The sequence below is a fragment of the Zonotrichia albicollis genome, chromosome 2, assembly GCF_047830755.1.
Source record: "Zonotrichia albicollis isolate bZonAlb1 chromosome 2, bZonAlb1.hap1, whole genome shotgun sequence".
Taxonomy (NCBI): domain Eukaryota; kingdom Metazoa; phylum Chordata; class Aves; order Passeriformes; family Passerellidae; genus Zonotrichia; species Zonotrichia albicollis.
Window position 1 is genome coordinate 94780536 of NC_133820.1, and position 15038 is coordinate 94795573.

At 39.0% G+C, this 15038-nt stretch overlaps 1 protein-coding gene and 1 long non-coding RNA gene across 6 annotated transcripts in view; one reads left to right on the plus strand and one right to left on the minus strand.

The window, feature by feature from the left end:
- LOC113459316 (uncharacterized) overlaps positions 1 to 8528 on the minus strand; it is a 25520-nt gene extending 16992 nt beyond the window's left edge. The window contains exons 1-3 of the long non-coding RNA XR_003380446.2: positions 6877 to 8528; positions 6237 to 6348; positions 2766 to 2863 (exon numbers count right to left, since the gene is read on the minus strand). This is a non-coding gene — a long non-coding RNA (uncharacterized LOC113459316). The remainder of the gene's footprint in view (positions 1 to 2765; positions 2864 to 6236; positions 6349 to 6876) is intronic.
- Positions 1 to 15038, plus strand: part of LOC102074283 (arylsulfatase D) — a 34101-nt gene that overhangs the window by 9160 nt on the left and 9903 nt on the right. The window contains exons 2-10 of one of the 5 annotated variants that reach the window (XM_074535698.1): positions 2045 to 2210; positions 3142 to 3282; positions 4026 to 4147; positions 5045 to 5167; positions 6017 to 6440; positions 7317 to 7453; positions 8931 to 9065; positions 10503 to 10665; positions 11470 to 11591. In XM_074535698.1, coding sequence (XP_074391799.1) covers positions 2161 to 2210; positions 3142 to 3282; positions 4026 to 4147; positions 5045 to 5167; positions 6017 to 6440; positions 7317 to 7453; positions 8931 to 9065; positions 10503 to 10665; positions 11470 to 11591 — 1417 coding nt within the window. In that variant the 5' untranslated portion in view covers positions 2045 to 2160. The remainder of the gene's footprint in view (positions 1 to 2044; positions 2211 to 3141; positions 3283 to 4025; positions 4148 to 5044; positions 5168 to 6016; positions 6441 to 7316; positions 7454 to 8930; positions 9066 to 10502; positions 10666 to 11469; positions 11592 to 15038) is intronic. The other 4 variants (XM_074535696.1, XM_026793612.2, XM_074535699.1 and 1 more) reach the window with 4 other exon arrangements.

Consider the following 15038-nt stretch of genomic DNA (forward strand, 5'->3'; position numbering starts at 1 on the left):
TCTGTCTGGTTCTTTTTCTCCACTAAAAGGAGCTCACAGGGGCTGATCCTCAGCTACTTGGTGTAGACTGAAGATTTTCACTTTAATAGTTTTGGCTTAATCCTGTGCCACAAGCTCCTTAAATGTAATGCTGCCTAACAGTGTCTGGGAGGGCAGAGCTCTGCCTGTTGTTAGTGCACCATGAAGATATTGCCATTACAGGTGATGACCGGAGCCATCAGTCATCCTTTGCTGTCACAGATTAGTGGCTTCAGCACTTGCCTCATCCTTGCCCCAGCTCACTGGGGCCCCAGGGGAGCTGCATGCAGGCTGTGCCAGTGAAGCACAAAAAGATTTGAGATCCCAGCAGCAAGTCCTTTGCTTCATATTAGTACAGCCTGCCTTTTTGGATAGTGGGAGTCTGGAATCTGCATTCACAGTAAGGTCTTGCTTCCAACAGCCACTGCACTGAGTCAGAGAGGCTTTGCTGCCTTCCCATTAATCTCTGACCCATGCACTGGTAAGGGAGGATGAGCTTCCAGTCCTGCCTTGTGGGATCTTTCCAACAGCAAAGGGAAACATCAACACTGTAGAAAACGCCATAACTAACAATGATCAAGTTTGTTGGGTTTGTTGTTGCTTTGTTGTTGTTCTTGGGGGTTTTGTTGTTTGATTGAGGGGCTTATTTTTGTTTTGCTGGGGGATTTGTTTGTTTGTTTTGGTGGTGGTGGGTCTTGGAGCCTTTTCAGGTTTGTTATTTCCCTTATTGTCTCAGCCAGAGCCAAACAAGATTCTAGATGTTGCTTGGAAAAATCATCAAGGGACCCCAAGTTCTGACTCTTTAGATACTGTTTTCCTGATCAGAATAACAATATCTGCTATTTTTTTTTTTTTGTCATCTGGCTCATCCTCTGAAATGCATAAGGCAGGATTTGCTCTGCTCTGAGCAGTTTAGTATTCCTCAGACATTCCAGGCAAACTCTTTTGTATTAAAAAGCAGAAAAAAAGCTCTCAGAAAATGCTGTATTTTATTTTTGGAGGAAATAACCCAAGTCTTTCATTAGGCAAGATAGAACTTTTCAGTTCTCTGTGTTTAGAATTCACTCTGTGTTTACAAATATGTCTTGAGTTGTTATAGAAAGGAAATGTTCCTATTACTTTCAATCTGTTCCTTGGTACAGCCAACATCTTTGTTCTTGTGCTCTTTTGAAATAGCAAGAAGTGTGGAAAAGTAGGTATATTGCATGGATGGGATAGCTCCAATTCTTTTCTCTCTTCTCAGTGATGGAATGAATGGCATCTCTAATTTATCTCAGTGTGCTCCCCAAAGCTGAGCATGTGCCAGTCCCCACTGGAGCCAATTTACCATGTACTTCTGCAGGACTGCTTGCACAATTCCAGTGCAACATTATCTGTAGATCATTTAGGTCATTCACAAGGAAAAGAAGTATTTTCCCAAGCCATTCTTTTTTCCAAAGTGACTTTTTTTTCAGCAAGCAGAGAAAATCACTTCCACTCATAAGATTTGCTTCACCAGATAAAAATAAATATTTAACAAACAAAAAGATTATTTCTAGATTTTTCAAGTCCAGGGTGACTTCATAGAATTGGCAGGTAGAAAAACTGGCCTGTTAAATTTACATAAAGGTTTGGAGTCCTTTAAGGAAATAATCATAAAGGTATTTATGTTTCTAGTAACTTCTAATTTCTAGAAGTTTTTAGTAACAATTCAGATATAAACCCCTTCTTGAGTGTACTAGATCTAAACCAAAGACCAATACAGCCCATTTCCTAAGAATGACAGTGACAACATTAGTTTCCAGGATTGCTTTAATTTGACATATTTTTTGAAGTTCATTAGCTCACAGTAACGGTTAGATTCGTTTTCTTAAAGTTGATCTGAGGTTAAGTAAAAAGTAAGATAATGGTTTTGCCTCATTTGTAAAATGATGAAAACATTCCTTTCAGTGAACACCAACAGTTCTGGGCATGTATTGAGTAATAGGCACCTCTAGCACTTTTTAAAAGCCATTAACATTTTGCCTTCTTTCCAAATTCTCACAAGTCCCCCTGGAGTTAGCAGCAGATGTAAACAGACCAGACTTTGCATGCAAAATCACCAGAACTTCTGGCTTTGGATTTCTTTCTTTTCCTTTTCCATCAGAATTTATATGACTGACTATGTACCTGTTTCATAAAACGGAAAACAAAGTTTTCTGGGAAAAACAAAGGTAAGAAAGATATTCACTGAGGCCCTTCCCTGTATTTTTGGTGTTGTGCTCAAGAAAATATAAGCAGATAATCTTACATTTTCCCTGCTACCACCACCCCAATAGCAGCTAATACAGGTTTGGCTCTATTGGTATTCCAAAGCCCATTAGCCTACTTTTTATAAGACGTGGCGGTTTAGGAGTATATAGTGTATGGTACAGTACACTCACTATAATTGATCATACTGTAGTATCTGCTAATGAACTAATGTAGTATCTGCTGATGAACTAATGTAGTATCCACTAATGAATTGGCAGTCAGAAGATGTGTTCTGGCACATTTATTTTACCTCAGGTGAGGATCTGTAAGCTTCCAATGGCAAACACTTTAGAAACTAAAATGTGCGGAGATATTCTTAGGGTCTCCCAGGATGATAATCAAGTTAAAGCCTGTTGCTGCACCTTGATTTTGCAGGTGGCCTCATGGCTTAGGGAGCACTTTCCAGACACTGTGTGTAGCAGGGGATGCAGTAAATGCCACAATCAAGCCATTGCCATAATGACCAGTCCAATTACCTTTGTGCTCCTGTCCCAACTCATTCCAGGAGCCTTAACAGGAGAATCCTACAGCTCCATACAGGAGTGCCTCCAACCACTCATTCTGCTGGGAACATCTGCAGAGATCAGTGCAAATGTCAATAAAAAGAAGTCAGACACAAAATTTTTGTGTGAAATAATAATAGTAATAATAATAATAACCCCAGAAAATTATACTAATATTATAAAACTCAAGGACTTCTGTGCATATTCAGGAGCTTCATCTGCTGGCACTCTTTGATTGCTGTTTGCACCTATACTGAGTCCCCATAAAACTTTAACAATATAGTTTAAAGTCTATTGTAAAACTTACAACTGCTTTTTTGTAATGTTACCTCTTTACTTTTGCTTTTAGGACATACTTAAACATTTGGCTAATTTTGTGCCTGTTTCCAAGAGTCTGTGTATCAAATCCTTCAAAACCTAACTTTTTACTGATACTGGCTGATGACCTTGGTATTGGAGATTTGGGTTGCTATGGCAATGATACAATAAGGTATGAAATAAATTCTCCCTTCCTGGTGAACTTTATTTAAAAAAACCCTACTGATGATACTTAGCATTAAAATTCATGATTAATTTATTCATTTATCTAGATTCACTTCTTTTCAAACTATGTTCAAAATGCATGTTCTACAGTAATTCCTACTGGAGTCATAATTATAAAGGCATGCTTGAGAAACTTTCTGGGACTTAGAACTTTGCAAATGTGTCTGTGCACTGTACTTGTCAGGTATCAGTATAATACATAAATTCCCATAATTCCAGGGTTGAAATATGGAGTAATGAGATTAGAATTTATTATCAGTTAACAACTCTAGTAGATTTATTATGAAATGACACGTCAGTCTATGCAATATGTTTATCCCTAGTGCAGTTATCAATCTGTATATAGATTTATTGAGAGAATGATGTGTCCTTGTTCTGGCCTATTATTTTCTTGGATGTTGTGTTGTGAACAAACTCTTTTTCCCTCTGCTGGATGGGATTTTAGTGTGGGAAATACCTGAGATACCTTGTTTCTCCTCTATATATATATTTTTTAGTTATTAATAAAAGCACATATGCCCATGGAAGTCTCATTTCTAAGGAGTCAAGACATCTCAAAAAATATATATAAAACACAGAACCTTTCTAGCTGACGTTTTTGTAAATTTGATGGTGATATGCTCAACAAAATTAGGACGAGCAGCATGCCCTGAATTTCTGTTTAATAAAAAGATGGGACTTTCTCTTTAGGACCCCTAACATTGATGGCCTGGCAAAGGATGGAGTGAGACTCACTCAGCACATCACTGCAGCAGCTGTCTGTACTCCCAGCAGAGCTGCTTTCCTGACTGGCAGATACCCCATCAGATCAGGTTGGGCCTCTCTCCAGTGGTTTGCTGCAGTTAGTCTAGTCAGTGTTGATATTAAAAATCACCCTTAAATAAACCCCGTTAAAGAACCATTAATCTTGGGATTTGGAGTCTCAGTAAAATGGGCAAAAGTTAGAGATGACTAATGATTGATTTCTACGGGAAAATCCCCATAGAAAATACATTATGTGTGGCTAAATAACAATACAGAAATGGACAAAATTCCAAACACTGCATAGCACCCACAGGTAGAAAAAGAAAGAAGAAAATTGTGTGAATTTTTATGTTCAGTGGCGCTAGGATTAAATGTAATATTTTTAATACCCTGGCAAACATTTTCCCAGGGAAATGTGTCAGGCTGTAGAACAGTTGTCAGCAATTTTGTCTTAAAACAGATTTACTTCAGCTATGTAAATTTATGACAGAAGAATTCAGCCACTACATATAGCAGTAATAATCAGTGTAGTTTCTGATGTGACTCTGACTCGCTGAAGGAGAAATGTAATTATGAACTGTACATTTCAGAAGTGTGTTCCCTTAATCCTGTAAGCCTTTTGTTCTGGAAAAAAACTTATCTGCTTTTTGTTTTTGTTAACATCATATTTTGACAGAATTTTGATTGTAAGAAATTGCCTAATGTCCAGATGTAAGTGTCTTCCTGCTGTTTGTAGATACCCCAGCATAGCTGAGGTATCTGCATTGATCTAGCATGTGATGACATAGAACTTGGAAAAGTCGTAATTTTGGAGGTCTAGCAAAATATCCTGGGGCATAGGAAATGGCTTAAAAAAAGGAACTAGGCTTAGGCAACTGAGTCTCATTCATTAGAAAGCACAGTCTCAGAAGACTGGAGACCTGAAGTCTGCTTGTTTAATTCTAAAGGCCATTATTCCTCTCTAGGCATGGCATCCAGCACTGAGCGTCAGGTTCTCTTCTGGAACGGTGCTTCAGGGGGGCTCCCACCAAATGAAACTACTTTTGCCAGAATACTCCACCAGCAAGGTTATTCTACAGCACTTGTAGGTATGAAACAAAGTTGTTGCCTCTTCATATTTAGTTATTCTAATTAGGTTGCTACTGGACAGGAACAGTTAAATTGCCAGGAACAGTTAAACTCGATTTTCTTGTATGCATAACTTTTAACATCAGCAGGGTTTTTAGAACATTTCCACAAGTCCAATGTGAGTACAGCATATCTGGTAAATCTAAAATGAGGTGTATGTAATACATAAATACACACTGCAAATGGAAGTAAATTCAAAGGAAGGAATCTTGTTTGCCCAGTACAGATTGCTTTAGGATGAACCAGCAGAGATATTTACTGATGCATTAGAGCAGAAAAATGTAATCTGCCAGTTGGCAACAAGACACTACAGTGATCTTAATTTTATCAATTTCAGCACAGTGGTCTTAATGATACTACTGTCTTCAGCAAGGTTTTTAAAACTGTCTCTCACAACATCCTCATGGGCAAGCTCTGGAAGTGTGGGCTGGATGAGTGGACAGGGAAGTGGGTTGAGAGCTGGCTGAACAGCTGATCCCAGAGTGTTGTAATCAGTGGCACAGGGAAAAGTTGTCACCAGTGGTGTCCCTAAGCACTGAGCCCAGTATTGTTTAACTTGTTCATCAATAATGAAGATAATTAGGGGACTGGAGTATCTCTCTTACGAGGAAAGGCTGAGGGATCTGGGCCTGTTCAGCCTTGAGAAGAGAGGGGACCTCATCAATGTGTGTCACTGCACTACTGCTGCACTACTGCTCCCGGAGTCTGTCCCCATTCCACACCAGCTCCTCCTTGGCTGCACCTTAACAGAGAAATACAGGCAGACACACCCTAATATTGGATTTAAGATCTTTGCTTTTTATTTCCAGGGAAGTGGCATATGGGTGTGAACTGCAAAACCCGCCATGATCACTGCCACCATCCTTTAAATCATGGTTTTGATCATTTTTATGGCATGCCTTTTACGCTTCTCAATGAGTGTCAAGGCTCAGATGACCCTGAATTGGCCAAGTCTTTGCAAGATACATATTGGTTTTACACTCAGATGATCATCCTTGCAGTATTTACTCTTGTGGTTGGAAAACTCACCAATTTATTCCCAGTTAAATGGAAAATAATCATCTGTTTGGCCATCTGTGGTCTCCTTCATTTCATCTCCTGGTTCTCCAGCTATGGTTTCACCAAGTACTGGAACTGCGTCCTGATGAGAAACCATGATATCACTGAACAACCAATGAACCTACAAAAAACTACTTCTAATATGCTGAAGGAGGCAGTTGCATTCATTGAAAGGTAATCAGCAGAGGTGAGGAGCAGACATGGGGGGAACAAGCAATACATAGGGGTCCTGGCCAAATACTGTTCCTTCTGCCAGGAGGAACAGAAAAATTGTCCTAGGGTGATGAATGGACTGTCATACAAAGTGTCATGAAGTTAATGTTTTACAAACAGGAGAGTGATAGTGAGTTTTGTGGTTTCGGTTGGGTTTTTTTTTCCCCAAAGGTGTCCTTCATTTATTATCAGTAACCTCAACTGGAATTGAAAAAAAATACTAAGTCTTTAAAAGTATTCAAAAAAATACTAAGTCTTTAAAAGTATTCGTGCGTTAAACCTGAGCATATCCATATTTCTGTCAGGATTTAGGGGTTGTTTTTTAAAGGAAATATGAGATAATATAAATTCCTTCTCTAAAACTTTGAGCAAATCTCAGGTTCTTAGGATATCCTACCTGGCTTGATGTTGAAGCAATACAGTTTCACTGTGGGTGATATCTGCCTCTTCCATGAGGGCACCTCAGGTGCTTATGATGCTCATCCATGCTTAAGTTTAGGCCAGTGAGTCCTGTTCTTGCTTCTAGGAATGTGTTAGTCTTTTGGCTATGACCTCTTCTAGCTTTTTATTTAATGTTTTGACTGTCTAATTTGGAACTGGAAAAAAGAAATGACCCATTACTGTTTTGGTCTTAACATAGAAAAAAAACATCTTTGAGGAGTATGTTTTAATCCCCTCTGCTTCTCAAAACCTCAAAGTGAAAAAGATGTCAAAATAAAAATTGTTTAGATTTCAAAAATATAAATATAAATTGAGAGAGTAACTGCAATACCACTGTTATATTTTGGGTTGAGTGACAATTTGAAGAGAAATGACTGTTGTTTTCTTTTATTTCAGAAACAAGCATAGACCGTTTCTTCTCTTTGTTTCCCTTTTACATGTTCACACCCCTCTCGTTACCACAGAGAAGTTTCAGGGAAGAAGCAGGCATGGCCTGTATGGAGATACTGTAGAGGAGATGGACTGGATGGTAGGTAAGTGCTGGCCTTGAAGAAAATTCCTTATTCATTTGGATGTGGAAAAGGCATTAAAGGGGTGATCACCAAACTCCCTTTTGGCATATGTAAAAATCAGTGAACTCACCTTGGTTACTTAGTTGATTTCAGAGATTGCCATACCACAACCATACAATACATCTTTCTTATTTTATTAAGATGAAAGCCTAAACTTTTATTGTAACGATTTCTTCATCATCTTTTTTTTAATGACATTCTTCTACATTGAAGCGTTAAATGCAGTCAAATAACCCAACGTGTCTCTGATCATGTTGTTAATCAAAATGTATGAACCCTCTCCTAGCCAAAAGTTTGAAAGATATGGAGTTTCATTTAATAAATTTTATTAACTCAGCTAATAATCTGGGCTCTTGAGTACCAAGCAGGTTAAATTTCTATTTGGGTAATTTGGTTTAAAAACCTAACCTTTAGTTAGTTTTTTTTTCTTTCCAATGAGAGAGAGAGAGAGAGAGATAGCTGCTATTTCTGTTTTGTCAAAAATGAAGGCTCTATTAGCAAAGTAATTGCCTCCTGTCAAGGCCACAATTCAATCCCTGAACCTTTTTTCCCCCAAAACCATGTCTACAAAATCGTAATTTGAGAGGAACCTGATTGCTTTCAATGGACAGGCTGAAAACTCCTACAAGATCCTGTTTCAATATAATTGAAACAGGACAGCAGCTAATGAGGACAAAACTTTCCAGAGTTGGATAGCTCTTGATTTGGAGTCTAATTCAGAACCAATACGCCTAGAGGCAATCTAAAGATTTTTTTTTTTGTGTTTGGTAAGGTCAATAACTAGTTTCACCAAGAACAGACGGAAAGGAAAGGAAATTGAGCAAAAGTGGTGATTACTAGTTTGTGCTTTTTTCTTGTGCAGTTCAGCTTTTGCTGCTGCTTCTGTAGGTATGGAAGCTGTTCTTGCCGAGTATCTTTGATGTAGAAGATGATGACAATGGAAGATAAGATAAATCAGTGTCTATATAAACATTTGATGGGATCGGTACAGAAAACATTCCTTATGAAGTCAGGTTTGAATTACAGTCTATGAAGTTTTTATTGCTTACATCAGGAAATTATTTCGGTTGACAGTATGCAGCCTGGTCTCAGAGTCCTTGTTCAGTTCCTGGTGAGACACAGCAGTTTTCTATGGTTAGTAATCAGAGCAGCACTATTATTTAAGCTTTTCAAGATGTTTGAGACTACATAGTGAAGACAATTCTTGATGCAGAATCTACAGAACAAAGCTGACAGAGTATTTTGAGTAGCTTGAATAAAAGTATCACTGATTTATTTTCCAATTTTTTATTTTTCCGTTTTTATAGACACCAGACACAAATGTTATAAATATTCATCAGCTTTGTCTTGGCAAATGGAAAGATGCAGTCTTCACTGAATGTAGAGTCAGGACCTAAAAAATCTGACTGCATCTGCTGATGTTTTGCTTTGTTTATAGGCAGGCTTCTGGATGTTATTGACAAAGAAAACTTGAAGAATACCACCTTCATTTATTTTGCATCTGATCATGGAGGATTCTTAGAGGCTCACAGAGGAAATTCTCAGCTGGGTGGATGGAATGGGATATATAAAGGTAAAATTGTAGTAGTTTGTAAATGCATAAGACTTCCTCTTAAAAAAAAATAGAGTGATAGAAAAAATATATTCAAAAATATTACATTTAATAAACTATACAATTGGATTATAATCTTGGATTGTGGGGCTGAAAAAAAGAATAACATCTGCTATTCATAGGGCTGGGGCTGAGTAGAGGGGCAGGACCACCTCCCTCAATCTGCTGGCAATGCTCCTCCTAGTGCACACCAGGACACCCTTTGCTCTTTTTGGCCCCAAGAGCCAAACACTGCTGGCTCAGGGAGCACTTGCTCTTCACCAGGACACTCAGATCCTTCTCTGCAGAGCTGCTTTCCAGCAGGTCAGCCCCAGCCTGTAATGGGGCATGGCATTGTCCTTCTCAAGATGCAGGTCCCTGCATTTACCTGCGTTCCATTTCAGAAGGTTCCTCTCTACTGATTATCTGTGTCAACACTGGCAGATATCATGATGCCTATTTTTCTTACTGTAGTTCTCCAGTTTCCCACCCATCCTATATAAGTTTCTTCTAGACTCTCTATGACTGGCTTGCCAACACAGTGACAAAAGCTCTCTGGAATTTGTTGTATGTGCTTCCTTCAAGGTTTACTAAACCTTGAAAAGTCACTGTGACATATTGGGCAGCTTGGCACTTACTGTATAATGAAGACTGAGAGCTGCATCCATCACAAGTTTCCCTACAGAAGAAGGGTCGTATGCATATGCATGTTGACCTTGCTCAGCATCACAATGAACATTGTCTAGTACTAAGTTACTTGATGAGCCACACAAGCAATATTTGATACAGCTGGGATCCTCCCACACACAGTCCTAAATGAAAAATTAACCTCCAGTTCTTGATTTGAAGATTCCATGCCAATATCAGATGCAAAAGAGACTCATTTGAATAGCTTACAAACTAATCTAAGGAATTCACTTTCCCTAGCTGAACATAAGTGTATTAGTAACAAGAGAGTCCAGAGGGAAAGAGAAATGTGACTGGGGAGTTCAGGATGAGAAGACAATGCTGAAATCATGCCTGGTTAGAGAGAAGGTGAGAGGAGATACAATATCAATTTAGATATCAACAATAGAAAGATATTACTATTTATGTCCACATACAGCAGAACAGGGGATATCCCAGTGAGACAAACTGACAAAATTTAAAAATACAGTTTAACTAATAAATATCTGTAAAACTCACTCTGGCTATTGGCAACTGCATACTAAAACAAGCAGATAAATAAGAAAGATATACAAATAATGAGAAGAGCCACTGCTGAATGATAGTCTACTGTTTTCCAGGATTTAGTGTGTTTTCATTAAAGGTGCATGAAATACCCTAAAAGTGTTAAAACATTTTCCTATACATGCACAATAAACATCTGTTATCTTCTATTCTTTTATCTTTTTGATACCTCTCCCCCTTCTATAACAGGTGGAAAAGGAATGGGAGGCTGGGAAGGAGGAATCCGTGTTCCAGGCATAGTTAGGTGGCCAGGAGTGTTGCCTGCGGGGACAGTCATCGATGAACCCACGAGCCTTATGGACATTTATCCTACAGTAGTTCAACTGGCTGGAGGGACAGTGCCTCAGGACAGGTACAGAGGTGGCTTCATAAATCATATTGCTTCTCTTCCTTTATTCAGACAGAAGCTGACTGTATCATGCATCCTAACAGCCACACCTTAAATTCTCTTTGTTTCTAAACCAGACAATTCTCTAGGTTTTTTTTTCTGTGCAGTTTCCCCATCTTGTCTGCTTATGTGAAAAAGGCAAGGAAAAAAACCCATATGTTTTATCAAGGGTCATTTAGATAACTCAGTTCTCCTATCACTGAAAAGCAACTTGGTTGGCCTGGGACACGAGGATGACTGAAAAAACCAGGCTTCTCTAAAGGACACGTGAAAACACGGGTGGCTAAGCCATTTCAGCAAAAAGCATAGAAGTACTGGGTAGACAGCAACTAAACCCAGTGACAACCCAGATTGTAATTGAATTGCTAGGTAGTTCAGTAAGTGGCTTCTTTTTTTTAAATTATTTTTACAAAGCCTGGATCTCACAGGGCTGTCAGCGCTTTCTATTTCAGGTGGCAAAATTAAAACCTGTGAACCATGCCTTCACTATTGTTATCACTTCCAGGAAAATTACAGTAATGGTGTCTGATCTCCCCAGGCAGGATATGTGAACCAGCTGTAAATGCAAAAACTTCTAGTAGCTGCTAATTACTGGGCTCCACACATTCATCCAATTAAAAATCTCAGGGCTCATTAGCTGAACAGCACCTTGGTTTACTGATGACACTTGAAATCCTAATGCTGCACACAGAGAGGGAGTACAGCTCATGCTTCAGCTGCAGAGTTAAAATTCTGAAGCTGTCTGGTGACTCTGGTGCTCTCCATCAGGGCCATGGATGGGCACACCTTGCTGCCCCTGCTGCAGGGGACAGAGCAGCACTCCAGGCACGAGTTCCTGTTCCACTACTGCGGGGTGTTCCTGCACGCAGTGCGCTGGCACCAGAAGCACAGTGAGTACAAACATCCCGTGGTGGGGTTCACAGGGGGCCCAGCACCAGGGAAGAGATGAAAATCTTGACTCCATGTCTCAGATGGCTGATTTATTATTTTATTATATATATTATATTAAAAGAAAATTATATACTAAAAATGCACTAAAGAATAGAAGAAAATATTTCAGAAGGCTAGCAAGGAAAGGAATGAATAATAAAATCTTGAGACTGACCAGAGAGTCTGAGAGTGCTGGACTGTGATTGGCCATTAATTAAAAACAATCACATGAGACCAGTCACAGATGCACCTGTTGCATTCCACAGCAGCAGATAATCATTGTTTACATTTTGTTCCTGAGGCCTCTCAGCTTCTCAGGAGAAAAATCCTGTCAAAAGGATTTTTCATTAAATATGTCCATGACAACATCCCCCTCCTGCAGGCCAGAAATGATGTAACATCCTCTAGCTTTCCAAAGAATATAATGTAAAAATGTACATACACACATATATATGTATAGAATTCATTAATTGTCTCAAACTCTCAGTTCTTCTGCAAGGCCTCATTGATTGTTGTCTTGCCTCACCTGACATGAAGGGATGTGCTTCCTAAGTAGAGCCTCAAGAATCTCTTATTACTCTTAGAGACCTCTCTTATTTCTCTGCACTGCGCACCATTTTTTGAGAACACAGAATGTTTCTCAGCAGAGAAATCTGTCTGACTGCCCTAATTCGTGGATAATATTCCTGCTGGAAGAGTCATGCCACACTTCATAGGGAGAGGCTAAATTCATACTCCAATCAGATGGGGCATTTGAAGAATTGCTTTTCAGGTTCTCCTGATGTTTTCCTTGCCTAAATTACATTTCTTGTTCTTCTAAACTATATAAGTTCTACTTAAATAGCTATGCATACAACATGCAGATGCAAGGTGAATTTTGTGGCATTTCATGTTCCAATGAAGCCATGTGCACATTTAGATTTCTTATGCATGCCTTTCTACATTTTTTCTCATTGAACAGTTTATGGCAAGGTGCCTAAAAACAGTACCATATTCTGCATTTAAAACACCAGCTAATCAAATATGTAGCTCAGCTTTCAGCCAGGCCAAAAATTTTGATTTTTTGCTGCAACTGCAGTTTCTTCTGATTGGGCTGACAGACCAGGTTGTTTTAGGTCATTTTACAAGTATGTCACACTCACGTTACTTATTTATTATCATCTTTTATTATCATCACTTATTTATTAACATCTGTCTCTTGAGCAGCCTAGATACCTAGATATCAAGCCATTGTGTCTTGATGTCACCCAGGCAGGACCCACCCTTTAAGGCCTTCCCTGAAGCCAGAAGAATCCTTTGTTTCTACGTTAAAGAGTCCTTTCTTTTACTTCTGCACCATAAGTCTTATTAGTGACAGTCCATTTCTTTCTGCTCATTAAACTGATTGTTATGAGATGGGTTTGAGACACGTTTGGATTGAAGCAGCAGGTTTCCTTTCCCTTGGATATATTAAATTAACACACTGCCCTAACATGAACATGCACCCTTCAGATTCTGTCAGTGGAAAATTGTATATCCCTCTTTGCCTCTTGGAGATGTGTGAAACCCCCACTGCTTTTATCAGCACTGATTTCTACTATCTTTTTTCTTTTCTTTTATCCTTCGGTAACCCAGCTGTCTCCTCAGCTCACCCAAACAGGTTAATTAGAATCAGCCTCTCTCTATCCTTCTAAGTGAACTAACAAGGACTTGTCTGTCTCCCACTCTGCAACTCCAGCAATTTGCAGCTGTGAAAAGTGAATGTTAAAATTTAGCAGAATCAGAACAGTTCTCTCCAGACACTACACTCACTACTCCAAATTGCCCCACAGTGTATAAAGAATTCAGCTTAATTATTTATGGAAAAGAATGAATATTTAGTTCAGTTTTTCTGAGCACTGATCACTAATTCTATGTACATCTAGGGAAGTCCATGTGTCCATCTCATGTAATAAAGGGTTATTTTAGTAATATCATAACAGCATTCTAACTAGAGCTAGATACTCAGAAAAAATGCATGTCCCAGGAAGTGCTTGTCTAACTCCTTGTAAGAAATATCTATGCTCCCTGACCAACAGACAGAAGCAGCAAATCCCATGTCCTGGGCACCTTGATATCACAGAGGATGCTTGCACTTCTGTCACAAAACAAACATTATTTTGGTAACAAGACAGGGATACGCTTGAGGATGCAGTGGACATCCAGCCAGCAACAAAGCAAATACTCAGACATAAGGGGTATCTGTCTGCCCTCATAAGCTGTCAGAAAGTTGAAAGACTTCATCCTTATTTCCAGATCTATGATAGTCTGAGCTGGAAAGGGCCCATAAGGATCATCAAGTCCAACCCTTAAGGAAATGACCCATCTGGGGACTGAACCCACAACCTTAGCAATATCACCACCACATTCTAACCCTTTTCTTTCAGAAAACTTTTTTTTTTTTTCCTTTCACAATTTCAGAAATGGGGATACCTAAAATTTATTTTCATTTTCTTACAAGTAAACATTTCAGAACCATTGACACAGCATCCCTCCATAATGCAGAAGCAGGATGTGGAAACTGTGTGGTGAATATAAAGAAATACAATACCTGCTAGCTAGCCAGCAACTGGATATTTTAATCTAAGATATTACCTAAACCTTAATATGTCTTATTTGTTCCCTTTCACTTTTTAAGAAGCTTTAAAATTCTATTTATTCACAAGATAATTGTTCTAGGGTAGTGACAAGGGAGAGACTGAAGAATAAAACTGCAGGCTCCAGAGATAAAGAACAGCTCTGGACACAAGAGAGAAAAGGAAGAAAAGTTCAGTTGAGTCCATTGAACCAAAAAGAAAATTCCACGTAGGGACAATGTAGTTGTCAGCTCTTTAATGCTTTGAGCACAGAAGTAACTCCAATTGGTGAATGACCCCTTTCTTCTTGTCTCCTTTTTCAGACATAGTGTCTAATTTCTGTCTTCTTGCTGGGTACATCCTTGCCTCTGAGTTCAGTGTAGTGCTTTCTAAATGTGCGGTAAGGAATAGGAGAAAAAGGAAAAGGGAAGGAGAAGTAAAATATCCTGATGTAATGTAATGTAAGTCCTAGTAATGTACTAGGACTATGTTCAGCTGTAGTCCTAGTAATTTACCACTTTTTCACCACAAGTTACAAACCTGTGCTTATCCCAGGGTCAGTAGAAGAGCTTGATAAAGTACAAGCTCTGAAGCTGCAAGCTATTTGCTTTCTTCATGTAAACTTAAAAACTAGACTTCAGAATTTAGAGGCCTGCACTTACCACCCTTTTTGGAAGTGTGCTGGAACATGAGCAGAGAAATAAGCTTCAGTTTCTGCCTAAATGTACTTCTTCACTCAGATGTACAGAGCCAGAAGAACAACCTATCAATAGATACACCCAGAAACTGGGGACTACAGTCTCCATTTTCCCA